The 27,866-nt window shown below is 43.8% G+C and overlaps 1 protein-coding gene across 1 annotated transcript; it reads right to left on the bottom strand.

Annotated features, from left to right (window-relative positions):
- Positions 1-547: 547 nt before the first annotated feature.
- Positions 548-27,866, bottom strand: LOC311113883 (solute carrier family 2, facilitated glucose transporter member 9-like; the record flags this gene model as incomplete). The annotated part of the gene is made up of 12 exons (XM_084189165.1): positions 548-852; positions 2,848-2,975; positions 4,650-4,710; positions 5,021-5,122; positions 5,757-5,867; positions 8,891-9,078; positions 9,390-9,522; positions 10,011-10,156; positions 12,672-12,796; positions 15,425-15,585; positions 25,557-25,655; positions 27,852-27,866. 12 exons carry the CDS (start codon positions 27,864-27,866, stop codon positions 601-603), a joined length of 1,521 nt encoding a protein of 506 aa, XP_084045291.1. The 3' UTR covers positions 548-600.

Below are 27,866 nucleotides of genomic sequence, written 5' to 3'. Positions count from 1 at the left end.
CTCTCTATACCATACATTGTAAGAAAGGTACTCAGTCAGATTTAGAAAAGAAGACTTAAGGCACGGATCTTGAAATGAGAAGAATACTTCCGGCATGCTTTACGGAATGCATTCAAAAGAGCTGGGCGTCGGCACATATAACTGGGAAGAGAGTGAAACCTGATGATCGCTACATAGAACATTTGTAGATGATTTACTGACTTCCTACCAATCCATCGAGTCAATGTAGGTTACTGTATGAACTCGTAACATTCAATGTTATATTTTGGAACTGTATGGAGATACAGTAGATTTCTGTCATTTATTTTTTCATTTACATAAATATGGCCATAATTGAACTTAGACACCATTGAGAAAACATTAAAACATTTCAGTCATTTAGCAGATGCTCTTATCCAGAGCGACTTACAGGAGCAATTAGGGTTAAGTGCCTTGCTCAAGGGCACATCGACAGATTTTTCACCTAGTCGGCTCGGGGATTAGAACCAGCGACCTTTCGGTTACTGACACAACACTCTTAACCACTAAGCAACCTGCCGACCACATCTCAAACACTATCCTAGAACTCTTACATAAGGGGTGGTAGACTCACACAGGCGTCTACTTCTTCTTCTCTATCACTCCGTACTCCAGGTCAACAGCACCATAGCCGTTCATCTTGGCTAGTTTGAGGTTGTTAGCGACGCCCAGCTCGCTGCTCTCCTCCTCCAGCATGCCGTTCCTGGCCGCGAACATCTGGCTGATCTCCACAAATGTCTTGTTCTTGGTCTCGGGGACGATGAAGAAAACGTAGGCCGCCACCGCCATGCACACGCCAAAGAACACCAGGTAGCAGTAGGCCCCTGCCGACATCTGGGGGGGTGGAGAAAGAGTTGCTCATTGAATGAATTTAATTTATTAGAGGGAAAAGTAACAGAACATGATGTGAATTGGATCTTCAGACGATGGCAATTAAAATAATGAATTAAAACATCTGGTACTATTTGCTAATATTCTACTACTATCTACTACTATACTACAGCTATACTACTGCTATACTACTGATATACTATGATATACTACTGCTATACTACTAGTATACTACTGCTATACTACTACTATACTACTGCTATACTACTACGATACTACTGCTATACTAAGGCTTTACTACTACAGATTAGTTTGAGGGGAGTTTGAGGGGATAGGGAGCTGGATAGAGAGCTGTCGTGAAAAAAGCCTGACTAAAATGCCAACATACAGCGGTAAAACGTGTGTACTGGAGTAATTACAGTGAGGGAAAAAAGTATTTGATCCCCTGCTGATTTTGTACGTTTGCCCACTGACAAAGACATGATCAGTCTATAATTTTAATGGTAGGTTTATTTGAACAGTGAGAGACAGAATAACAACAAAAAATCCAGAAAAACGCATGTCAAAAATTGTATAAATTGATTTGTATTTTAATGAGGGAAATAAGTATTTGACCCCTCTGCAAAACATGACTTAGTACTTGGTGGCAAAACCCTTGTTGGCAATCACAGAGGTCAGACGTTTCTTGTAGTTGGCCACCAGGTTTGCACACATCTCAGGAGGGATTTTGTCCCACTCCTCTTTGCAGATTTTCTCCAAGTCATTAAGGTTTCGAGGCTGACGTTTGGCAACTCGAACCTTCAGCTCCCTCCACAGATTTGCTATGGGATTAAGGTCTGGAGACTGGCTAGGCCACTCCAGGACCTTAATGTGCTTCTTCTTGAGCCACTTCTTTGTTGCCTTGGCCGTGTGTTTTGGGTCATTGTCATGCTGGAATACCCATCCACAACCCATTTTCAATGCCCTAGTTGAGGGAAGGAGGTTCTCACCCAAGATTTGACAGTACATGGCCCCGTCCAACACCCCCAAAGCATAATGTTTCCACCTCCATGTTTGACAGTGGGGATGGTGTTCTTGGGGTCATAGGCAGCATTCCTCCTCCTCCAAACACGGCGAGTTGAGTTGATGCCAAAGAGCTCGATTTTGGTCTCAACTGACCACAACACTTTGACCCAGTTCTCCTCTGAATCATTCAGATGTTCATTGGCAAACTTCAGACGGCCCTGTATATGTGCTTTCTTGAGCAGGGGGACTTTGCGGGCGCTGCAGGATTTCAGTCCTTCACGTCGTAGTGTGTTACCAATTGTTTTCATGGTGACTATGGTCCCAGCTGCCTTGAGATCATTGACAAGATCCTCCCGTGTAGTTCTGGGCTGATTCCTCACCGTTCTCATGATCATTGCAACTCCACGAGGTGAGATCTTGCATGGAGCCCCAGGCCGAGGGAGATTGACAGTTATTTTGTGTTTCTTCCTTTTGCGAATAATCGCACCAACTGTTGTCACCTTCTCACCAAGCTGCTTGGCGATGGTCTTGTAGCCCATTCCAGCCTTGTGTAGGTCTACAATCTTGTCCATGACATCCTTGGAAAGCTCTTTGGTCTTGGCCATGGTGGAGAGTTTGGAATCTGATTGATTGATTGCTTCTGTGGACAGGTGTCTTTTTATACAGGTAACAAGCTGATATTAGGAGCACTCCCTTTAAGAGTGTGCTCCTAATCTCAGCTCGTTACCTGTATAAAAGACACATGGGAGCCAGAAATCTTTCTGATTGAGAGGGGGTCAAATACTTATTTCCCTCATTAAATTGCAAATCAATTTATAACATTTTTGACATGCGTTTTTCTGGATTTTTTTGTTGTTATTCTGTCACTCACTGTTCAAATAAACCTACCATTAAAATTATACACTGATAATTTCTTTGTCAGTGGGCAAACGTACAAAATCAGCAGGGGATCAAACACTTTTTTCCCTCACTGTATAGGCCAGTAGTTCTGACCTGTAGGAAGGGGAAGACAAAGCCGATGGTGAAGTTGGACAGCCAGTTGAGGCATCCTGCCACGGTGTAGGCAGCTGGACGATGGGACTGTTTAAACAGCTCTGCTGTAATCAGGAAGGGTACTCCAGCTACACAGGGACAGAGACACACACACAATGAGACACATTGGCTGCATTTAGACAGGCAACCCAATTCTGATCTTTCTTTCACTAATTGGTCTTTTGAGCAATCAGATCAACTCTGAAAAAGATCTGATGTGAAAAGTTCTGATGTGATTGGTCAAAATAACAATTAGTGGAAATAATATCAGAACGTGGCTGCCTGTGTGAACACAGCCTTAGTCTACATCATGGGCTACTAGTTATAGTCACATGTGAAGTTGGGCAAACTACCAAACCAATGATATTGATAACAGCAAGACTTTAGAGTAATAATAGTACATTGAGGATTAAAACCACCATTATATTCCATTGGTGTAATACGAGCTAAATTACAGATGTAGGATCTTAATTTGTCCCGTATTGGCACAGCCAAATAATCCTACAGCAACAGGATTTGAATGTTTAGTCCATAATGTTGCTTGATTGGTGGTTAGGCTATTAGCTGGCCAAAAATAGGTTACATGAAAAGTGAAATACTGTTAATATAACCGTGTATTAGTGTGGATTTTCAGTGAATTTATGTAAATCACAAGCTCATCTGTATTTCCTGCGGTGCAGGAAAATTCTCAGCAACAAAACAGTGATCAAATTACGATCCTACATCTGTACCTCAATTTGTTGAATCTATAATATTTAGAATCTATAGATGGTTTCATTGCTACAAATATCTAATTCTTCATGGTTAGAAATGAGAGATAGTATGAATGAGGAATAATACATTAGGAAAAGCCTAATGATGAACGTGTCAAGTTAAGTCCTCATTATTTGAACATGATCATGACATAGGGGAGAAGGCTTGATAATATAATCAATAAGTAGGGCTCTACAATCAGTCTACATATGCAGTAATATGGGCCCCTTCACATTGTTAATGCAAGTTTTTGTCTCAAGGAAGCATATTCATCACACACGCACACACCAAAATATTCATTATGAACAATGAGCCATTGAAAATCTAATTGCGGCAAACAGAAAATCCTCATCTGAGCTTGATGTATGGATTTTGCCTGCTTGACAGATGACATTATGTAAACTAGTGTTGGTCTAATTCATCATGCTTATAGCCACCATCAGCATTCTAATACTGTTGCGTTCAGCCGATGAGCCCCAAACAAATAGGTGTAAGAATGGATGTTCCTGTTACCGTGGCAATTATGATTTCCTCATTTAGTAGATTAATGAAATACAATAGAGTAGCTATTTATGTCGGGTAAACAGTGAGGGGAGTTTTGGCTGCCTTTCCAAGAGCACTTCTATATTCTACCACCAGAGAGCAATGTTTCCTAGTTGAATATAACAGGCTGTGTCTATTGGATGAAATGGAATGTTCAAAGTGCTACAGGTAGCCTAGCGGTTAAGCGTGTTGGCCCAGTAACTGAAAGGTTGCTGGTTTGAATCCCTGAGCCAACTTGGTGAAAAATCTGCTGATGTGCCCTTGAGCAAGACACTTAACCCTAGTTTCTCTGGATAACAGCATCTGCTAAATAACTTAAATTAGTAGTATTATAGCCCCTTCTGCTGAAAGTGGAAGTACTCACTCTTCTATTGAGAGAGATATATACCTCCTGAGCATAGAACCCTGTTTTGAAGGAGAGAGACAGAGATAAACAAACAAGCAGACTACCAGAGTAGATGTCTTACCTGGTCCTATACAGAAGCCAGCGATGATCCCCACCACACAGGCAACACTGATGTAGTGGGACTTAATGGGCAGTGAATGGAAGCATAGGACAGTCATTATCAGAGACCATAGGACAGTCATCCCATTACAAACAGTACTGACTGGTCACTGAATATACTCAGTCAAAGACACAGAGACAGTAACTAACAACAAAGAGAGTCTGCACGATTCAGACTAATAGTAATGAATATATGAAGATTACATTTTCCTTCTATAAACTGACCTGAAATCCGATTTTCACTTTTCAGAGAAAATGTAGAATTCCAGGTTGGTGAACTGATCCTAGACCTGTCTCTATAGGGGAAGATTCTACATGGATAGATTAATGTACCTGGAACATGAGGGAGAGCGTGATCCCTGCACAGCAAATTCCCATGAAGGTAAATCCACCAATCATCAGAGGTCTTCTGCCCAGCCGTTCAATGATGAAGCACTGGAGGCGGAACAAAGGAGAACAAGTTATTTCTATTGGCCGACGACATAACATGTCAATGTTATGCTTCTGTATGGGAATTTTTTTAAACTGCTACCCAGAGACGGTGTTTCTTGGAATAGCTCAGCACCCAGTAGTATGTCCACTGACCTATATGTCTCTTTAGAAAATGTAGTCATGGGATGCATCCCAAATGTCACCCTATTTACTTTGTAGTGCACTACTTTTGACCAGGGACCATAGGAGAATATATAGGGAATAGGGTGCCATTTGGGACAGACCTGGTCTGAACCAGAGCCGTACTGTATAGAATGTATATATCATATACTGTATATAATATAGCTGTGGTTTGACTATAGTATCTCAGTGGCTATATGCTTCACGGTTCCTGAGGCATAGCCTTATAGCTAACCCACAGGCTTGTCCAAAAGGAGTGTTGAAGTCAGTATTACCACCAGCTACCAGACAATAATAATAATACCTCAGACTAGAGTAGGCTAGCTAATGTTAGCCTGATTAAACCAGACTGAACGCGTCACTCACCATTGAGAGTAGCTTTCAGTCTGGTGAACCAGGCTAAGCTAGCATGCTCAACTGTTGTGCTCACACAGTAATCCAATGACTGCTTGCTTACCCCTACGCATCCAGCGATAACCTCAATGGCTCCGGTTCCAACCGTGGTGTACTGGATCTGAGGGACTGGGATACCTGCGTTCTCAAAGATGGCGTTGGTATAGAACCAGATCTGAAGAGAGACAGTTGTAGATCAGTAGCTGAACTGTGAGTAGTGAACATGTACGTTGTTGAATATACATACTGTAGGGCTACATCTTTGCTGCATTGTTCTTTGGATACTCAATTGTTCAGTGTTTTGGACTGTACAGCGCTTACATCATCATCATCAACAACAACAACATTAGTAACTGAGTGTACATATTAAACATGGCCGTCTGTTTCAACCTGGATAAACAAATATACAACGTTCAGCTAATGGTCATTCTAAAGCTCTTACTATTCATGTCTGATTCATCATCACTGTTGTCATTATCCTCCTGACTATCCTTACAAAAACAGAATGAAACATTTTTGAAACTGCAGTAAAAGTGCAGTAACTGCAGTCGACTGTGGTATTTTGGACACAGTGATTGCAGAATAACTGCAGTGTACTGCAGTTGAACTGCATTTATACTACACTGTAACTGCAGTTACACTGCAAAATTACTGCAGTATAAAAAAACAGTGTTATTTTAGATGCAGTATTTGCAGCATACTGAAGTTATACTGCCCCCTAACTACAGTTATACTACAGTGTACTGCAGTTATACTGCACTCTGACTGCAATCTTTTTTCGTAAGGGTACCATCTGTCAAATCAGATATATTTAATCAATGCTGTGTTCCAATATGTCAACGTTGACTTATAGTATTCCCAGTGAAATGAATGAATGGCACCATCTCATTCATCATACTTCACTACAGCAACACACATCCTCTAAAACGGACAAGATCAGGAAAAGTAGATGAAATAAACACATATAGTTGGTTTCAGTAACCATCCATACACATACAGTGGGGAGAACAAGTATTTGATACACTGCCGATTTTGCAGGTTTTCCTACTTACAAAGCATGTAGAGGTCTGTAATTTTTATCATAGGTACACTTCAACTGTGAGAGACGGAATCTAAAACAAAAATCCAGAAAATCACATTGTATGATTTTTAAGTAATTAATTAGCATTTTATTGCATGACATAAGTATTTGATACATCAGAAAAGCAGAACTTAATATTTGGTACAGAAACCTTTGTTTGCAATTACAGAGATCATACGTTTCCTGTAGGTCTTGACCAGGTTTGCACACACTGCAGCAGGGATTTTGGCCCACTCCTCCATACAGACCTTCTCCAGATCCTTCAGGTTTTGGGGCTGTCATTGGGCAATACGGACTTTCAGCTCCCTCCAAAGATTTTCTATTGGGTTCAGGTCTGGAGACTGGCTAGGCCACTCCAGGACCTTGAGATGCTTCTTACGGAGCCACTCCTTAGTTGCCCTGGCTGTGTGTTTCAGGTCGTTGTCATGCTGGAAGACCCAGCCACGACCCATCTTCAATGCTCTTACTGAGGGAAGGAGGTTGTTGGCCAAGATCTCGCGATACATGGCCCCATCCATCCTCCCCTCAATACGGTGCAGTCGTCCTGTCCCCTTTGCAGAAAAGCATCCCCAAAGAATGATGTTTCCACCTCCATGCTTCACGGTTGGGATGGTGTTCTTGGGGGTGTACTCATCCTTCTTCTTCCTCCAAACACGGCGAATGGAGTTTAGACCAAAAATCTCTATTTTTGTCTCATCAGACCACATGACCTTCTCCCATTCCTCATCTGGATCATCCAGATGGTCATTGGCAAACTTCAGACGGGCCTGGACATGCGCTGGATTGAGCAGGGGGACCTTGCGTGTGCTGCAGGATTTTAATCCATGACGGCGTAGTGTGTTACTAATGGTTTTCTTTGAGACTGTGGTCCCAGCTCTCTTCAGGTCATTGACCAGGTCCTGCCGTGTAGTTCTGGGCTGATCCCTCACCTTCCTCATGATGATTGATGCCCCACGAGGTGAGATCTTGCATGGAGCCCCAGACCGAGGGTGATTGACCGTCATCTTGAACTTCTTCCATTTTCTAATAATTGCGCCAACAGTTGTTGCCTTCTCACCAAGCTGCTTGCCTATTGTCCTGTAGCCCATCCCAGCCTTGTGCAGGTCTACAATTTTATCCCTGATGTCCTTACACAGCTCTCTGGTCTTGGCCATTGTGGAGAGGTTGGAGTCTGTTTGATTGAGTGTGTGGACAGGTGTATTTTATACAGGTAACAAGTTCAAACAGGTGCAGTTAATACAGGTAATGAGTGGAGAACAGGAGGGCTTCTTAAAGAAAAACTAACAGGTCTGTGAGAGCCGGAATTCTTACTGGTTGGTAGGTGATCAAATACTTATGTCATGCAATAAAATGCAAATTAATTACTTAAAAATCATACAATGTGATTTTCTGGAATTTGGTTTTAGATTCCGTCTCTCACAGTTGAAGTGTACCTATGATAAAAATTACAGACCTCTACATGCTTTGTAAGTAGGAAAACCTGCAAAATCGGCAGTTTATCAAATACTTGCTCTCCCCACTGTATATGGATCTTTCCACCCACTCATTAACATATGTCATATCCACACACTGGTATTTGCCCATCCCTGTGTAGAATTCTGATTGGACTTCTAGTATCTAGTATCACCAAGCAGAAAATGGGTTGTAAAGACCTCGGAATTTAAAAGGTGGACATTGGGGTTATTTGATATCACATTAGAGCTGTTGTGTTCCGTGTCTGGAACAGCTGCGACAGTAAAAATCAGCATAGCGTGGCCGTGCTGTGAAATGGGGACCAGCATGAGACCATGTAGACCAGTGCTTATCCACATGGTGCTGAAGGGCCAAGGGCCCTTATCACTAGGACCAGTGTGTGTGGGGATCCATTTGGACTATGAAATAAGGATGTGTGTGTGTGTCTAGGGTGTATTGTACAGTAATGAGGCGTGCTCCTGCTTTGTCACTCAGCACCAGTGGTTCTAAGTGAGGCTGTAATATATGGTGGTGGTGGTGATGAGGGATTTATCATGTACAGCTGAGAACAGGTGGTGATAGGGGCATATGGTGTATACACACACACGGACACATACTCTCCTGCATGTATGCATGCATGTATGGACAAACACACACTGACCCACCGCGTCGATACCGGACAGCTGCATGCCGATATTGACCACCACTATAGTGATGACCTGCCATCGGACGCTCCGGTCCTTCAGCAGGCCGATGACCGACACGGTCTGGACCGAGGACATGGACCGCTGCTCCTCCTGCATCTCCTCGATCTCCGCCTGGATGTTTGCTTTGGACCGGTACCACTTCAGAGCTGGGGAGAGAAGTTCAGTTTACTAAACTGGTGAGTACAGCACAGCTAGGGTTGTATACAGTATGGATAGTATTGAAATACAAGTCTTTGTTGTATTGGTCTGTGGTTACAGCTTTTCCCAAAAAACCAAACAAACAGAAAAATGTGCATCTCTTTGAATAATACTCCTTACAATAGCAATTCAGGTCATTTAGGTATGTTACAGTCTAGTCTATATGCCCAGAAATAAATAAAAAAGGAGAGAAAAAAAAAGAAAGAAAGAAAGAACTCAACTATCAACTGTATCCCCCTAATGGACGGAGCCTCCTCACCTGTGATGGTGGCATGGACGTTCCTCTTCTCTATGAGCAAGTACCGCGGGCTCTCTGGGAACCACGGCAACAGCATCAGCTGGAACATGGTGGGGATCACCACCAGAGACAGGAAGAGGGGCCAGTGCTCTTCCTGTTGAGGGGTCAGAGGCCAAAGGATATAGGGTCAGCAAGAGGTCAATATGAGTTTCTTTTAAATATTCTCTGGAATGAAAAGCAGCCAAATAGTCTGCTGAATGGAGATCATCGTAAAAGATGAGTCTACCATGTAGAAAAAAAACTGTACATTTCAGGGGGTTTAGGCCTGCTGCATCTCGGGCTCTGTAGTAGTCACATCGTTTCAACTTTATCAGAATCCCACAGTTCTTACCTTTGTAACAGTACTAAGCATGTGTTTGTAGGACTTATAGTTTTGAAACCGAAATGTACTTTATGAGGGTAGTATACAATATTATGCAGCGTTTAGAAAATGCCACCAGAGGGCGCCAGAGTTGAAGAGGTTAAGTTTCATTTGTTTGTACCTCTTCAGAAGGTGCCTTCTTTATCTATTTACGCCAAAGAAAAGACCAACAAAGAAGATTAACTATGAACTAAGATATTAAGGATAAGATTTTACTGCACCTTTCCGAGTAGTTCATGTAGCCCCAGGATCTGAGCGATGAAGACTCCTAGACAGATAAAGATGCTAGGCACGAGGCCCAGGAAGCCTCGCAGGTTCTTAGGTGCTATCTCTCCAAGATACATTGGCACCACACTCAGAGAGATACCTGGAGGGAGGGGAACAGAGGTGAGAGGTCATACAGGTTCTTAGGTGCTATCTCCCCCAGGTACATAGGTACCACACTCAAAAAGATACCTGGAGGGAGGGGGATATGGACAGTACACAGACCAGATTCAGCACTAGCAGTTAACCTTACAGCTAGAATTGTTGCTGATAAGAGCTGATAATGTGTTGTAGAGCAACAGACAGAAGACCTGATAAAGATTCATTTAGATAAGTAAAACACAACACAGAAATGCATAAATCAAATTCAATCAAATGTATTTATTTAAAGTCCTTTTTACATCAGCAGATGTCACAAAATGCTTATACCAAAACCCAGCCTAAAACCCCAAAGTGCGAGCAATGCAGATGTAGAAGCATGGTGTCTAGGAAAAACTCCCTAGAAAGGCAGGAACCTAGGAAGAAACCTAGAGAGGAACCAGACTCTGAGGGGTGGCCAGTCCTCTTCTTGCTATGCCGGTGGAGATTATAAGAGTACATGGTCATTAAGGCTAGATAGTTCTTCATGATGTTCAAAGGTTCATAGATGACCAGCAGGGTGAAATAATAATCACAATGGTTATAGAGGGTGCAACAAGTCAGCACCTCAAGAGTAAATGTCAGTTGACTTTTCATAGCCGAGCATTCAGAGGTCGAGACAGCAGGTGTGGTAGAGAGAGAGAGAGCGAGAGAGCGAGAGAGAGATGCCTATGCGCACTTGTGTCAAGTGTCAAGTTACAGTGCATTCGGAAAGCATTCAGACTCCTTCACTTTTTCAACATAAAAAATTAGTTACAGCCTTATTCTAAATTTGATTAAATTGTTGTTTTCCTCATCAATTTACACACAATACCCCATAATGACCCCAGCATTTTTGAAATGTTAGCAAATTTATACAATAAAAAAAAACGGAAATATACATTTAAATAATTATTCAGACCCTTTACTCAGTACTTTGTTGAAGCACCTTTGTCAGCGATTACAGCCTTGAGTCTTCTTGGGTATGATGCTACAAGCTTGGCACACCTGTATTTGGGGAGTTTCTCCCATTCTTCTCTGCAGATCCTCTCAAGCTCTGTCAGGTTGGATGGAGAGCATCGCTGCACAGCTACTGTGCCTTCAGAAACTATTCTGACCCCTTGACTTTTTCTTTCTTTGTTACGTTACAACCTTATTCTAAAATGGAATAAATAAATAAAAATCCTCAGCAATCTACACACAATACCCCATAATGACAAAGCGAAAACAGGTTTAATTTTTTTTTGCAAATGTATTAAAAATAAAAGAAAGTAATACCTTATTTAAATAAGTATTCAGACCCTTTGCTATGAGACTCAAAATTGAGCTCAGGTGCATCCTGTTTCCATTGATCATCCTTGAGATGTTTCTACAACTTGATTGGAGTCCACCTGTGGTAAATTCAATTGATTAGACATGATTTGGAAAGGTACACACCTGTCTATATAAGGTCCCACAGTTGACAGTGCATGTCAGAGCAAAAACCAAGCCATTAGGTCGAATGAATTTTCCATAGAGCACTGTGGAAGGGTACCAAAACATTTCTGCAGCATTAAAGGTCACCAAGAACACAGTGGCCTCCATCATTCTTAAATGGAAGAAGTTTGGAACCACCAAGACTCTTCCTAGAGCTGGCCGCCCGGCCAAACTGAGCAATCGGGGGAGAAGACCATATGGAAGCCACTCCTCAGTAAAAGGCACATGACAGCCTGCTTGGAGTTTGCCAAAAGGCACCTAAAGTCTCTCAGACCATGAGAAACAAGATTATCTGGTCTGATGAAACCAAGATTGAACTCTTTGGCCTGAATGCCAAGTGTCACGTCTAGAGGAAACCTGGCACCATCCCTACGGTGAAGCATAGCGGTGGCAGCAACATGCTTTGGGGATGTTTTTCAGCGGCAGGGACTGGGAGACTAGTCAGGATCGAGGCAAAGATGAACGGAGCAAAGTACAGAGAGATCCTTGATGAAAACCTGCTCCAGAGCACTCAGGACCTCAGACTAGGGTTCACCTTCCACCTTCCAACAGGACAACGACCCTAAGCACACAGCCAAGACAACGCAGGAGTGGCTTCGGGACATGTCTCTGAATGTCCTTGAGTGGCCCAGCCAGAGCCCGGATTTGAACCCGATTGAACATCTCTGGAGAGACCTGAAAATAGCTGTGCAGCAACGTTCCCCATCCAACCTGACAGAGCTTGAGAGGATCTGCAGAGAATGGGAGAAACTCCCCAAATAAAGATGTGCCAAGCTTGTGGCGTCATACCCAAGAAGACTCGAGGCTGTAATCGCTGCCAAAGGTGCTTCAACAAAGTACTGAGTAAATGGTCAGAATACGTATGTAAATGTGTTATTTCATTTTTTGATGAATTAGCACACATTTCTAAAAACCTGTTTTTGCTTTTTCCTTATGATTACCCCCTCAAATAGTGTTTCCTAATCCTTACTTCATTTGTTAAGGACGGTAGGACATAATGGCATTATTCTCTGTTACTGCATTACCTGAGTGTACCCCTGTGATGAAGCGTCCAACAATGATCATCTCTGGAGAGCCGAAGGTCCTGCTGAAGCCCATGAAGGCTCCAGCTATGAACACCAGACATGTGATTCTCACCAGGGTCCCTTTCCTGTAGACAGCAGAACAATCAGCCTGAGAAACCTTCTACAAACCTTAACCTCTTAAGGATCTAACCCTTTTTTTCAATTTTCGCCTAAAATGCATCATGTTATGGGTATGCTTGTCACTGGCAGGGACTGGGGAGTTTGTGAGGATCAAAATAAATATGAAAGGAGCAAAGCCCACGTAAAAGGTTTGAGGAACACCCACCTCAGTCTTCTGAATACCTGACCCTGGGATAGAGTTTTATTTTTCAGCAAGACAATTACACAGATTTTTATGACAAAGACACACCAGAATGACTTTCCAGGAGGTGTTAAGTGTTCCTGAGTGGTCTAGTCTCAGTCCTGACTTAAATGTGCTTGAAAATCAGAGACAAGGTTTGAATATTGCTGGCCATCAGTGATTCCCAACCAAATTTAATGAGCTTGAGCAAGTTTGACAAAAACAATGAATATACAGTATGTTGCCCTAAGACTTGTGCAAAGTTGGAATAATCTTATTTAAAATGATCCACAGCTGTAATGGCTGCCAAATGTGCTTCCATCAAGTATTAACTCAGGGGGGTGGAGACATCCAATTATTATATATATTTTTTATTATAATTTTTTATTGATTTGGAAAATGTTCTATAACTTTCTTTCTCTTTGAAAATGTGGAGTAGGATGTGTAGATCTGTAGGAAAACATATATAATTTAGTCCATTTTTAGATTTCATTTTAAGGCAGCAAAATTGGAAAAACGTTCAAGGTGGTGTAGACTTTTTATAGGCACTGCATGTCAATTAAGTTATGTCATTGACATTATGTCAATGGCGTATGTCAATGGCGTTACAGTGGGGGAAAAAGTATTTAGTCAGCCACCAATTGTGCAAGTTCTCCCACTTAAAAAGATGAGAGAGGCCTGTAATTTTCATCATAGGTACACGTCAACTATGACAGACAAAATTAGGAAAAAAATTCCAGAAAATCACATTGTAGGATTTTTAATGAATTTATTTGCAAATTATGGTGGAAAATAAGTATTTGGTCAATAACAAAAGTTTCTCAATACTTTGTTATATACCCTTTGTTGGCAATGACACAGGTCAAATGTTTTCTGTAAGTTTTCACAAGGTTTTCACACACTGTTGCTGGTATTTTGGCCCATTCCTCCATGCAGATCTCCTCTAGAGCAGTGATGTTTTGGGGCTGTCGCTGGGCAACACGGACATTCAACTCCCTCCAAAGATTTTCTATGGGGTTGAGATCTGGAGACTGGCTAGGCCACTCCAGGACCTTGAAATGCTTCTTATGAAGCCACTCCTTCGTTGCCCGGGCGGTGTGTTTGGGATCATTGTCATGCTGAAAGACCCAGCCACGTTTCATCTTCAATGCCCTTGCTGATGGAAGGAGGTTTTCACTCAAAATCTCACAATACATGGCCCCATTCATTCTTTCCTTTACACGGATCAGTCGTCCTGGTCCCTTGGCCATAGTGGAGTTTGGAGTGTGACTGTTTGAGGTTGTAGACAGGTGTCTTTTATAGTGATAAGCCACTCCTTCGTTGCCCGGGCGGTGTGTTTGGGATCATTGTCATGCTGAAAGACCCAGCCACGTTTCATCTTCAATGCCCTTGCTGATGGAAGGAGGTTTTCACTCAAAATCTCACGATACATGGCCCCATTCATTCTTTCCTTTACACGGATCAGTCGTCCTGGTCCCTTTGCAGAAAAACTGCCGCAAAGCATGATGTTTCCACCCCCATGCTTCACAGTAGGTATGGTGTTCTTTGGATGCAACTCAGCATTCTTTGTCCTCCAAACACGACGAGTTGAGCTTTTACCAAAAAGTTCTATTTTGGTTTCATCTGACCATATGACATTCTCCCAATCCTCTTCTGGATCATCCAAATGCACTCTAGCAAACTTCAGACGGGCCTGGACATGTATTGGCTTAAGCAGGGGGACACGTCTGGCACTGCAGGATTTGAGTCCCTGGCGGCGTAGTGTGTTACTGATGGTAGGCTTTGTTACTTTGGTCCCAGCTCTCTGCAGGTCATTCACTAGGTCCCCCCGCGTGGTTCTGGGATTTTTGCTCACCGTTCTTGTGATCATTTTGACCCCACGGGGTGAGATCTTGTGTGGAGCCCCAGATCGAGGGAGATTATCAGTGGTCTTGTATGTTTTCCATTTCCTAATAATTGCTCCCACAGTTGATTTCTTCAAACCAAGCTGCTTACCTATTGCAGATTCAGTCTTCCCAGCCTGGTGCAGGTCTACAATTTTGTTTCTGGTGTCCTTTGACAGCTCTTTGGTCTTGCTACAGGTCACGAGTGGAGGACAGAGGAGCCTCTTAAAGAAGAAGTTACAGGTCTGTGAGAGCCAGAAATCTTGCTTGTTTGTAGGTGACCAAATGCTTATTTTCCACCATAATTTGCAAATAAATTCATTAAAAATCGTACAATGTGATTTTCTGGGGTTTTTTTCCTCAATTTGTCTGTCATAGTTGACGTGTACCTCTGATGAAAATTACAGGCCTCTCTCATCTTTTTAAGTGGGAGAACTTGCACAATTGGTGGCTGACTAAATACTTTTTTTCCCCACTGAATGTCAATTATGGCTGGAGGGGCAAGCCTAAGACTTGGGGTTAAGTCTTACCTTCCAAATCTGGTGACAAGTATGCCCACCATGAGGCTGCCCACCATACCCCCGATGGCAAACACAGACACGGTGAGGGAGTAGAACAACGTAAGCTTCTTGTCGTCCAGACCCGTCCCATTCCTCGCTACCATCGTCTGGTTATAGAATGCCTTGATGTACTGGGAGAAGAGGAAGAGAGGGAGGAACATACCGTAGATACCATGTCAAGTTAGAAGCAATTGCTAGAAGCAGACACCTTTATTTAACCAGGTAAGCCAGTTGAGAACAAGTTCTCATTTACAACTGCGACCTGGCCAAGATAAAGCAAAGCAGTGCGATAAAAACAACAACACAGAGTTACATATGGGGTAAACAAAACATAAAGTCAAAAATACAACAGAAAATATATATACAGTGTGTGCGAATGTAGTAAGTTATGGAGGTAAGGCAATAAATAGGCCATAGTGCAAAATAGTTACAATTTCGTATTAAGACTGGAATGATAGATGTGCAAAAGATGATGTGTAAATAGAGATACTGGGGTGCAAATTAGCAAAATAAATAACAATATGGGGATGAGGTAGTTGGGTGGGCTAATTTCAGAATGGCTGTGTACAGGTGCAGTGATCGGTAAGCTGCTCTGACAACTGACGCTTAAAGTTAGTGAGGGAGATAAGAGTCTCCAGCTTCAGAGATTTTTGCAGTTCGTTCCAGTCATTGGCAGCAGAGAACTGGAAGGAATGGTGGCCAAAGAAGGAATTGGCTTTGGGGATGACCAGTGAGATATACCTGCTGGAGCACAGACTATGGGTGGGTGTTGCTATGGTGACCAGTGAGCTAAGGTAAGACAGGGATTTGCCTAGCAGTGATTTATAGATGACCTGGAGACAGTGGGTTTGGCGACGAATATGTAGTGAGGGCCAGCCAACAAGAGCGTACAGGTCACAATGGTGGGTAGTATATGGGGCTTTGGTGACAAAACGGATGGCACTGTGATAGACTACATCCAATTTGCTGAGTAGAGTGTTGGAGGCTATTTTGTAAATGACATCGCCGAAGTCAAGGATCGGTAGGAGAGTCAGTTTTACGAGGGCATGTTTGGCAGCATGAGTGAAGGAGGCTTTGTTGCGAAATAGGAAGCCGATTCTAGATCTAACTTTTGATTGGAGATGCTTAATGTGAGTCTGGAAGGAGAGTTTACAGTCTAACCAGACACCTAGGTATTTGTAGTTGTCCACATACTCTAGGTCAGACCCGCCGAGAGTAGTGATTCTAGTCGGGTGGGCGGGTGCAAGCAGCGTTCGGTTGAAGAGCATGCATTTCGTTTTACTAGTGTTTAAGAGCAGTTGGAGGCTACGGAAGGAGTGTTGTATGGCGTTGAACTCGTTTGGAGGTTTGTTAACACAGTGTCCAATGAAGAGCCAGATGTATACAAAATGATGTCGTCCGCATAGAGGTGGATCCGAGCTTCACCAGCAGCAAGAGCAACATCATTGATATATACAGAGAATAGAGTCGGCCCGAGAATTGAACCCTGTGGCACCCCCATAGAGACGGCCAGAGGTCCAGACAACAGGCCCTCCGATTTGACACATTCAACTCTATCTGAGAAGTAGTTGGTGAACCAGGCGAGGCAGTCATTAGAGAAACCAAGGCTATTTAGTCTGCCAATAAGAATGCGGTGGTTGACAGAGTCGAAAGCCTTGGCCAGGTCGATGAAGACGGCTGCGCAGTACTGTCTTTTATCGATCGCGGTTATAATATCGTTTAGGACCTTGAGCGTGGCTGAGGTGCAACCATGACCAGCTCGGAAACCGGATTGCATAGCGGAGAAGGTACAGTGGGATTCGAAATGGTCGGTGATCTGTTTGTTAACTTGGCTTTCAAATACTTTCAAAAGGCAGGGCAGGATGGATATAGGTCTGTAACAGTTTGGATCTAGAGTGTCACCCCCTTTGAAGAGGGGGATGACCGCGGCAGCTTTCCAATCTCTGGGGATCTCAGACGTTACGAAAGAGAGGTTGAACAGGCTAGAAATAGGGGTTGCGACAATTTCGGCGGCTAATTTTAGAAAGAAAGGGTCCAGATTGTCTAGCCCAGCTGATTTGTAGGGGTCCAGATTTTTCAGCTCTTTCAGAACATCAGCTGTCTGAATTTGTGTGAAGGAGAAGCGGGGGGGGGGGCATGGGCATGTTGCAGCGGAGGGTGCAGAGCTGGTGGCCAGGGTAGTGGTAGCCAGGTGGAAAGCATAGCCAGCCGTAGCAAAATGCATGTTGAAATTCTCGATTATTGTAGATTTATCGGTGGTGACAGTGTTTCCTAGCCTCACTGCAGTGGGCAGTTGGGAAGAGATGCTCTTATTTTCCATGGACTTTACAGTGTCCCATAACTTTTTGGAGTTTGTGCTACAGGATGCAAATTTCTGTTTGAAAAAGCTAGCCTTTGCTTTCCTAACTGATTGTGTATATTGGTTCCTGACTTCCCTGAAAAGTTGCATATCGCGGGGGCTGTTCGATGCTAATGCAGTACGCCACAGGATGTTTTTGTGCTGGTCAAGGGCAGTCAAGTCTGAGGAGAACCAGGGGCTATATCTGTTCTTAGTTCTGAATTTTTTAATGGGGCATGCTTATTTAAGATTGAGAGGAAAACACTTTTAAAAGAACAACCAGGCATCCTCTACTGACGGAATAAGGTCAATATCCATCCAGGATACCCGGGCCAGGTCTATTAGAAAGGCCTGCTCGCTAAAGTGTTTTAGGGAGCGTTTGACAGTGATGAGGGGTGGTCATTTGACCGCGGACCCATTACGGACGCAGGCCATTAACGCAAACCATTACCTGGTTGTTGAGCTGCTCTATGTACTGAGGGAGGCAAGGAAAATGAGAAGGGGTTGAATGTTGATAAGGAAGTCATATCAAGGCAATAGAGACTAGAAGTGATGGGATCAACAGGCAATACCCAAGCCTTTATTTTCAAACTATTTACGTGTGTGTCTTTAGGCACCATTACATTTGTCTGTAGCGATAGGCGCTACCATTCTCCCGGTGGGTTTTTCGGATCATAACATAACCATGGCTCGGCTGTCTATTTCACCGGGGCCTCGGCAGGCATCCTATTGGAAGTTTAATGTAAAGCTCTTACAAGATGCCACTGTTTGCTCAGGTTTCCAGACTTTTTGGGAAAGGAGGGGGCAGCGAAGAGAGGAGTATGAGTCTCTGAGTCAATGGTGGGATGTGGGAAAAGTCCAAATTCGGCTTTTCTGCCAACAGTACACAGCTCTCTCATCCTAGGATAGGAGAGTATTGGGGGAACTCGAACGTAGTATTAGTGAGATGGAGGTAGAGCTGGTGGGGCAAGGCAATGTAGGCCTCCAGGCTAATCTATCTGAACTACGTAGGGACCTGGGCAGTTTTTTCCAGGTTAAAGCAAAGGGAGCACTTGTAAGAGCTAGGTTCTCCATGCTCAAGGAGGTGGATGCTCCCAGCTCCTCCTTCTTTGGTTTGGAAAGACAGAGCGGTGAAGCCAAGGGTATGCATTGTCTACGGCTTTCGGATGGGCGGGTGACCTCTGTGGTGGGGGAGATGCAGGAGCGGACTGTGGAGTTTTATACTGAATTGTTTAAGGCAGAACTGTGTGATCCTATGTGTGCTCAGGTTTTGTTTGCCGAACTCCCTAAGCTCTCTCTGGTACAAAGGGATGAAATGGACATTCCTCTGTTGTCCCATGAACTGTCAGAGGCCGTAACCCAGATGTCCCCCGGCCGTGCACTGGGGGTCGATGGGACTCCCAGTGGAGTTTTATAAAAAATTCTGGGGAATAATTGGACTGGACTTCTTTTGCGTGTTGCGTGAATGCGTTGGGGTAGGAGAGTTGCCGATGAGCTGCCGGCGGGGGGCTCTGACTCTCCTGCCCAAAAAAGGGGACTTGTGTGAACTTAAGAACTGGAGGCTTGTGGCATTGCTCTGTGCGGACTACAAGATATTTGCCAAGGTCCTCGCTAACAGACTAAAGTCCCATCTGGACTCTATAGTACACAAGGACCAGACATATTGCGTACCAGGACGCTTAATCACGGACAACTTGTTCTTAAATCAGGGACATGTTGGACTTGTCGAGAAGTTCTAATGTGAACTTTGGTCTGGTCTCTTTAGATCAAGAGAAGGCTTTTGATAGAGTGGACCATGAGTATCTGTTTAATGTGATGTCTGTGTTTGGGTTTGGGGAAAGGTTTTTGGCCTATGTGAAGATGTTGTATGCTGGGGCATCATGTATGGTTAAGGTGGGAGGGGGGCTCAGTAGGCCGGTCTGGGTGAGGCGGGGCATTAGACAAGGATGCCCTCTATCAGGGCAGTTATATACACTAGCCATTGAGCCTTTTTTGGGCCTACTACGCAGGAGCCTGCAGGGAGTGTGCTGGACAGGCATAGCAGTGTCAGCGTATGCAGATGACGTTTCTGTGATGGTCAGGGATGGTCAGGATATGCAGGCACTAGAGAATTGTCTGAAATGTAAGGTGTACGAGGGAGCTTCGTCAGCTAAGGTAAACTGGGGAAAGAGCAAAGCTCTGTTATGTGGGGCATGGGGGGATAGGGCCCCTCCTCTGCTTCCAGAGGGGTTGCAGTGGGGTTGTGAAGGGCTTAAAATATTGGGGGTGTACCTGGGCTCGGAGAGGTGGGTCAGGAAGAACTGGGAGGGGCTGTCACAGGCAGTGGTGTCAAGACTGGCCAGGTGGAGGTGGCTCCTGTCCCAAGTGTCATATAGAGGGAGGGTGCTGATAATCAACAACCTGGTGGCATCTTCCCTGTTGCATTAACTGGCTGTCCTCAACCCCCCCGCCGGTCTGCTCGCAGACCTGCAACGCAAGCTGGTGGATTTTTTCTGGTCGGGCCATCACTGGCTGAGGGCGGCAGTGTTGTACTGTATATGTCCGTAAATGAAGGAGGACAGGGCCTGGTGGAACTGGAGAGCAGGGTGGCTGCATTCCGACTAAAGGCGGCACAGAGACTACTGATGTCGGATGGAGGGAGCCAGCATGCGCGCTGCTGAGGAGAGCTGGCGGATTAGGGTTGGACCGGCAGCTATTCCTCATGAGGCTGGAGGGGCTGAGTACAGCAGGACTCTCTGATTTTTACTCTGCGGTGCTGAGGGCCTGGCAGCTACTAAGGCCCACACGAGAAGGGGGTGTGGAGCCTGGGCTGTGGGTGTGGGAGGAGCCTATCTTCCACAACCCAGTCATCCTTTTGAGATCGGTTCTGTCAGCCACCCTGAAGAGGCGACTGATGGCAGCGGGATTACTAAGGCTGGGTGACCTGCGACTGCTGGGAGAGGATGGATGGAAAACCCCAGAAGTCCTAGCAAAACAAACAGGACTAACATCTCTTAGGCTGCTGGAGAGATTCCTGGGGGAAGTCCAGGAGGCACTGTCTGAGCCTGTAAGGGGGGTGTTTGAGCAGCCAAGGGGGGAGGGGCCACCAATGTTTCTGCCACTGCACGTGACGGCAGAGACTGGGGACTGGCAAGGGGGTCTGGAGGACTTGTTAGATTTTAACACTCCGAGCCTGGGGGAGTTTGAGGGGGTGGGAGGTAAAGCCCTCTACAACCTCTGTATTAAGGTAAGGAACATTAGGAGCCTAACAGGAGTGAAGGCACATCAGTGGCAGGGGGCATGTGGGGCGGAGAGTATGGTGGGTTTTAGATGGAGGGGGCTCTACAAACTCCCAGTACCAAAGAGGTCAGGGGACCTCCAGTGGAGGGTTTTACATGGAGCCCTGGCCACTAACAGCTGGTTAGCACGGGTTGAACCGGGAGTCAGACAGAGGTGTCCTTTCTGTGTCATGAGTGAAACTGTGATTCATGTGTTTTCTGTGTGCGCCAGGTTAATGACATTAATGTCTCCGTTGGAATGTCTGTGTGAGAGGTTGGGGGTGGGTTTTACTGTCGGGATGTTTATAATGGGGTACAGGTATTCAAATAAGGAAAAGGAAAAATGTGTGTTGTTGAATTTTCTGTTTGCTCAGTCAAAGTTAGCTATTTGGATAACAAGGAGGAACAGGGTCAAAGGTGGAGGGATAACAGACCCTTTACTATTATTTAATGGGATGGTCTCTGCGCGCCTTAGGGTGGAATTTGAGTTTTATAAAATGATAAAAAGTGTGGAGATGTTTCAAGAGATATGGTGTGTTTGGGGGGGCTGTCTGTATAGCCGGGGAAGATGGTCTGGATATACGGTTGTAGAGGTGGTGAGGTTAGGGTTATTGTGATGTGTGGTGTTGTTTTTGTATCGTGGGGTAGAGGAAAAGGTGAGTATGCAGTACAGGGGATATTGGTCATTTGTTTATTTTATTTTAGGGGGTGGGGTGAGGTTTTAATGAAATGAGGATGTACCATTAAAGAAAGACCAAAAGTCTCAGTCTCAGTCTCTCTCTCTCTCCCTCTCTCTCTCTCTCTCTCTCTCTCTCTCTCTCTCTCTCTCTCTCTCTCTCTCTCTCTCTCTCTCTCTCTCTCCCTCTCTCTCTCATGACTTTATTGTCTCTGAATAAGCATGGTGATACTTCTATGTAATCAATTAATCTTCTCTCTGCCTCTCCCTAGCCTGAGCTGAAACAGAACAGCAGAATACAACTCTCTCAGTGAAGAGACAGACCTGGGTTCAAATACTATTGGAAATCATTTCAAACACGTAAGGGGGCTTGATTGAGCTTGACTGGCACAATGGAACCAATAGAAGAGTTGCAAAAGTGCTAAACTCACTCATCTGACAATCCGGGTAGACTAAAACAAACGGGCAAAGTATTTGAACGATTTCAAATAGTATTTGAACCCAGGTCTGTGAATAGACACTAGTCTCATGACAACCCATTTGGCAGGAATGAGGGTCATTGATGGTCACTGTTTGTGAAGTGTTTCTGCTTGTTTTCCAGATGTGAAACACTAGGTTGTGTTTTGGAGCCGTGCAAATGTCTAACTATACTGTATGTCCACTGGGGAATTTGGAGCAAGGACAATAAAAGGAGGGAACCAACAATTGGAGCAAGGGATTGTGTGACAGGGATGTAGTCGATAAACATTCCTAAAATGGTTCTAAGAAAAGGGCGTGGACAGATTTGACAGTGGGATTAAAAAATGAAAAACATTGTAATATCCATCATTAAAGAAAACAACCCTGTCATCATCATCCCCATCCTAATAATCTTCATTACCATCATCAACAACAACTACAACAACAACCACAAGGACAGTAACAACAGGTATCCATGAGACAGGGAGGTGGTAGCATTTCCACTTATTTTACCAGTATCTGTGGGTTAGAGATGTCGACACTCAGGAAGCTCTGATTCAAACTCCCATTAGACAGCTCTGCAAGCGGCCTGTGGTGGGTAGCCTAGCAGTTAGAGCGTTGGGCCCAGTAACCAAAACGTTGCTGATTCTAATACCTGAGCCGACAAGGTGGAAATCTGTCGATGTGCCCGTAAGCAAGGCACTTAACCCTAATTTGCTCCAGGGGCACTGTACTGCTATGGCTGACCCTGTAAAAACTAAAAAAAATCACTGGACCTATCCAGTGTGTGACAATAAAATATAACGTTCTTTAAAAATGTTTTTATTTATTTATATAATGTAAATATACGTTTGTTACTCACCAAATATAGAGTTTCGCTGAGCAACTATCTTCATTTCCTACCATTACAGACAGTGTGTACTTCCAAAAAAAGGTGTAAATAAAAATTTACAGGCAACCGGATTTTTTTATTTATTCGGCACCTCCAATGTAAATCACTCATTACCGCGATGCACAAGTCAGAAGAGGACAACAGCTGAATACATTGGAGGTGGGGAAGATTTAGCTTGTAGATTTTTATTGAGACCTTTTTTGGAAGTACATACCGGCTTATGAGATCCCTATCCAAGTATACTTTGCTTTATCTTGGCCAGGTCGCAGTTGTAAATGAGAACCTGTTCTCAACTGGCTTACCTGGTTAAATAAAGGTGAAATAAATAAAATAAAATAAATAAAACTTACAACGTCAACAGTTCACATTGTGGAAATAACACAGTCTAATGTGAGGCTGCCTGACCATGGCTGACTGAATTAACACAGTTCACACTGAACCAGTTCAACCATCCAGGTCACAACAAATCTACCACAACCAGGAAATCAGGCAACAAGACTCATGACTCGGCTCACGGGTGAAGTTTCCCCTGGGTACAAATCTAGGATAAGCTTCCCCTCCCATAACGTTAACGTTAACCATTAGTGGGTAAAATGGAAACCTGACCCAAGATCAGCGTCTAGGTGCAATTTCACCCTACACTCATGACTCTAGATGGGAGGAGAGTAGTAACACGGCGTGAAAAGAATGCTCATGGTGGTAAACCTATACAATACATATGGAGTCTTAGTTTGTGTAGCTTCTATGTTATATTCCACTAACTACAGTACATACTGCATGTACTTATACAAATAATAGGTCCGGTCATGGAGTGTGTATATTCATAATAGGTCTATGCATCTTGACTGTATGTATCTCATGAAAATGTATATTTCCCTGTTCAAAACCATTTCAGTCGTGGTGAAAAGTTTTGAGAATGACACAAGTATTGGTCTTCACAAAGTTTGCTGCTTCAGTGTTTTTAGATATTTTTGTTGTCAGATGGTACTATGGTATTTTGAAGTATAATTACAAGCATTCCATAAGTGTCAAAGGCTTTTATTGACAATTACATTAAGTTTATGCAAAGAGTCAATATTTGCAGTGTTGACCCTTCTTTTTCAAGACCTCTGCAATCCGCCCTGGCATGCTGTCAATTAACTTCTGGGCCACATCCTGACTGATGGCAACCCATTCTTGCATAATCAATGCTTGGAGTTTGTCAGAATTTGTAGGTTTTTGTTTGTCCACCCGCCTCTTGAGGATTGACCACAAGTTCTCAATGGGATTAAGGTCTGGGGAGTTTCTTGGCCATGGACCCAAAATGTCAATGTTTTGTTCCCCGAGCCACTTAGTTATCACTTTTGCCTTATGGCAAGGTGCTCCATCATGCTGGAAAAGGCATTGTTCGTCACCAAACTGTTCTTGGATGGTTGGGAGAAGTTGCTCTCGGAGGATGTGTTGGTACCATACTTTATTCATGGCTTTGTTCTTAGGCAAAATTGAGAGTGAGCCCACACCCTTGGCTGAGAAGCAACCCCACACATGAATGGTCTCAGGATGCTTTACTGTTGGCATGACACAGGACTGATGGTAGCGCTCACCTTGTCTTCTCCGGACAAGCTTTTTTCCGGATGCCCCAAACAATCGGAAAGGGGATTCATCAGAGAAAATGACTTTACCCCAGTCCTCAGCAGTCCAATCCCTGTACCTTTTGCAGAATATCAGTCTGTCCCTGATGTTTTTCCTGGAGAGAAGTGGCTTCCTCGCTGCACTTCTTGACACCAGGCCATCCTCCAAAAGTCTTCGCCTCACTATGCGTGCAGATGCACTCACACCTGCCTGCTGCCATTCCTGAGCAAGTTCTGCACTGTTGGTGCCTCGATCCCGCAGCTGAATCAACTTTAGGAGATGGTCCTGGCGCTTGCTGGACTTTCTTGGGCGCCCTGAAGCCTTCTTCACAACAATTGAACCTCTCTCCTTGAAGTTCTTGAAGATCCGATAAATGGTTGATTTAGGTACAATCTTACTAGCAGCAATATCCTTGCCTGTGAAGCCCTTTTTGTGCAAAGCAATGATTACGGCATGTGTTTCCTTGCAGGTAACCATGGTTAACAGAGGAAGAACAATGATTTCAAGCACCACCCTCCTTTTAAAGCTTCCAGTCTGTTATTCTAACTCAATCAGCATGACAGAGTGATCTCCAGCCTTGTCCTCGTCAACACTCTCACCTGTGTTAACAAGAGAATCACTGACATGATGTCAGCTGGTCCTTTTGTGGCAGGGCTGAAATGCAGTGGAAATGTTTTTTGGGGATTACGTTCATTTTCATGGCAAAGAGGGACTTTGCAATTAATTGCAATTCATCTGATCACTCTTCATAACATTCTGGAGTATATGCAAATTGCCATCATAAAAACGTCATTCAAAACTTTTGACCACGACTGTATGTAGGCCTGCAGTATCTTATTGCATAGTGATGTTACTGTGGTGCCTCCTACCTGTGCAGGAGAGTTGACGACGGCCAGGTTGTAGCCATAGAGCATGGAGCTACCGAACGAGGCCAGGAAAGCCACGGCCAGCAGCGACTTGGTGAGAGACTAGAGGAAGGAAAAGATGACACAACATTAGGAGATGCTGTACAGCTGTAGGATCTTAATTTGATCATCATGTTGATTATTTTACTGCTGTGAGAAACTGGTCAAGTTAAGATCCTATACCTGTAGGAATTAGGAACACTGCAAAACCTGATGAGAAACATTCAAGACATCTGATAACATTTGGATCATTTTATCATACAATATGACCAGGGCCCAGGGGATTTCCTGAGCCCTGGTTACAGGTTATCAGGTAAAACTGGGCCCTGGTTACTGGCTATCAGGTAAAACTGGGCCCTGGTTACAGGCTATCAGGTAAAACTGGGGCCTGGTTACAGGTTATCAGGTAAAACTGGGGCCTGGTTACATGTTATCAGGTAAAACTGGGCCCTAGTTACATGTTATCAGGTAAAGCCCTCATTACAGGTTATAAGGTAAAACTGGGCCCTGGTTACAGGTTATCAGGTAAAACTGGGTCCTGGTTACAGGTTATAAGGTAAAACTCAGGGTCCTAAATACACTCTTAGAAAAAAGGGATCAAAAAGGGTTCTTCGGCTGTCCCCATAGGAGAAACATTTTTGGTTCCAGGTAGAACCCTCTGTGGAAAGGGTCCTACATGGAGCCCAAAAGGGTTCTACCTGAAACCAAAAGGGTTCTACCTGGAACCAAAAAGTGTTCTTCAAATGGTTATCCTATGGGGACAGCAAAATAACCATTTTAGGTTCTAGATAGCACCTTTTCTTCTAAGAGTGTATGACCAATAGATCTAGGATCATTTCATTAATGGAGTCATGTGATGTAGGCCTAAGTGTTGGAGAGAACAGTACAAACTGTGACTATAAATACTACGAAACAGGTCATTGGGCATTTCAATAGAAAATATACATAAGCATAGTTAATTATGCTTAATGATGATTTAAAATCAACATGTCAACATAACAGCTTTCTGTTATGTACTGTACAGAACCAGTTTTCATAGGGAAGCTGACCTGAATGTAGCTACACAACAACACTTACAGTATAGTATTTTTGATATTATGAGCATTAAACTGTAGGTTACACTTAATAATTCAGTTCTGGATAAACATATCTGCAATGCAAGCAATTATTAAGTAAAGTATACATATTTTACTGTTACTAGGCTACTTTAACAACAACAACCACTGCCACAAAAGGTGTTGCTATAGTGTTGTGACAGACTGGTACCATTATATGTTAACAAATCAAGTAGCTGGCTGGCATGCAAGATCTGGGTGCCGAGATTAGTGCCACTATACAATGACAACATAGTGTATAAGGGTGTGTCACGGATTCTGCCGAGGCTGCCCCTCCTCCTTGCTCGGGCAGGCTTCGGCGTTCGTCGTCACCGGAATACTAGCTACTGCCGATCTATGTTCTATGTTGCACCTGTTGTCTATTGTTACACACCTGTTGCCCATTATGTGATTACTCCTTCCTTATTTAACCCAGTGGCTCCCAATGTGTTTTGTGCGTGTTTGTTTTTCGTTTCGTGTGTCGTTGGTGAGCGGGTTAGTTCCTCCCTGTGTGGAGGTATTCTGTATTGTTGTCTTTACTTATATCAGTAAAGTAAGTTTCATAGAATTCTGTGTCCTGCGCCTGACTTCGATCCACCGCATTACACTGACACTCGTGACAGGGTGTCAGACTCTGAAATGGTTCATTTCAATTATTCGATCTGTGGCCGGATTAGTATGGAATTATGAGATTAGTAAATTATGAGATTAGTAAATGATTTCGCATGTACAAATGTTTAATACAGCATAAATAGGGTATGGGTTGGATACTGTCTGGGACAAGGAGAGCTGTACTGTATTGGCTGTGATCCATATCAGCACATGACCGTGTCCGAATGGGATTGGAGACTGGACCTTGGCCAGACCTGGGTCACGTTCATTGGGCACAAAACAGAAGAGAATGTCAAATTTTTTCAAACACCTGAAACAGCTTTTTCCTGCAATCTAGAGCCATTATCATTATGCTTAATTCTATGTCAAATATGTTTATTTTTCTGCATATCTAAGCATATCTCTTGAGCTGTCTGTATCCTCCTGACTAGTGGTTCTTTTTTTAAAAGAAACTAAATACGCTTCTCTGGATCTCTGATCAAATCTGAGTAAAAGATTGAAAGGAATGTGAGTCTTATTCAGTACATTTAGTAATTTATTGCAGTCTACCAACCTTGCCAGCAGCCAT

This window comes from Coregonus lavaretus, assembly GCF_964263955.1.
Source record: "Coregonus lavaretus genome assembly, contig: HAP1_SCAFFOLD_4571, whole genome shotgun sequence".
Lineage (NCBI taxonomy): Eukaryota > Metazoa > Chordata > Actinopteri > Salmoniformes > Salmonidae > Coregonus > Coregonus lavaretus.
The sequence above is the reverse complement of the archived record's forward strand: the minus strand, read 5'-3'. Positions and strand labels throughout refer to the sequence as shown.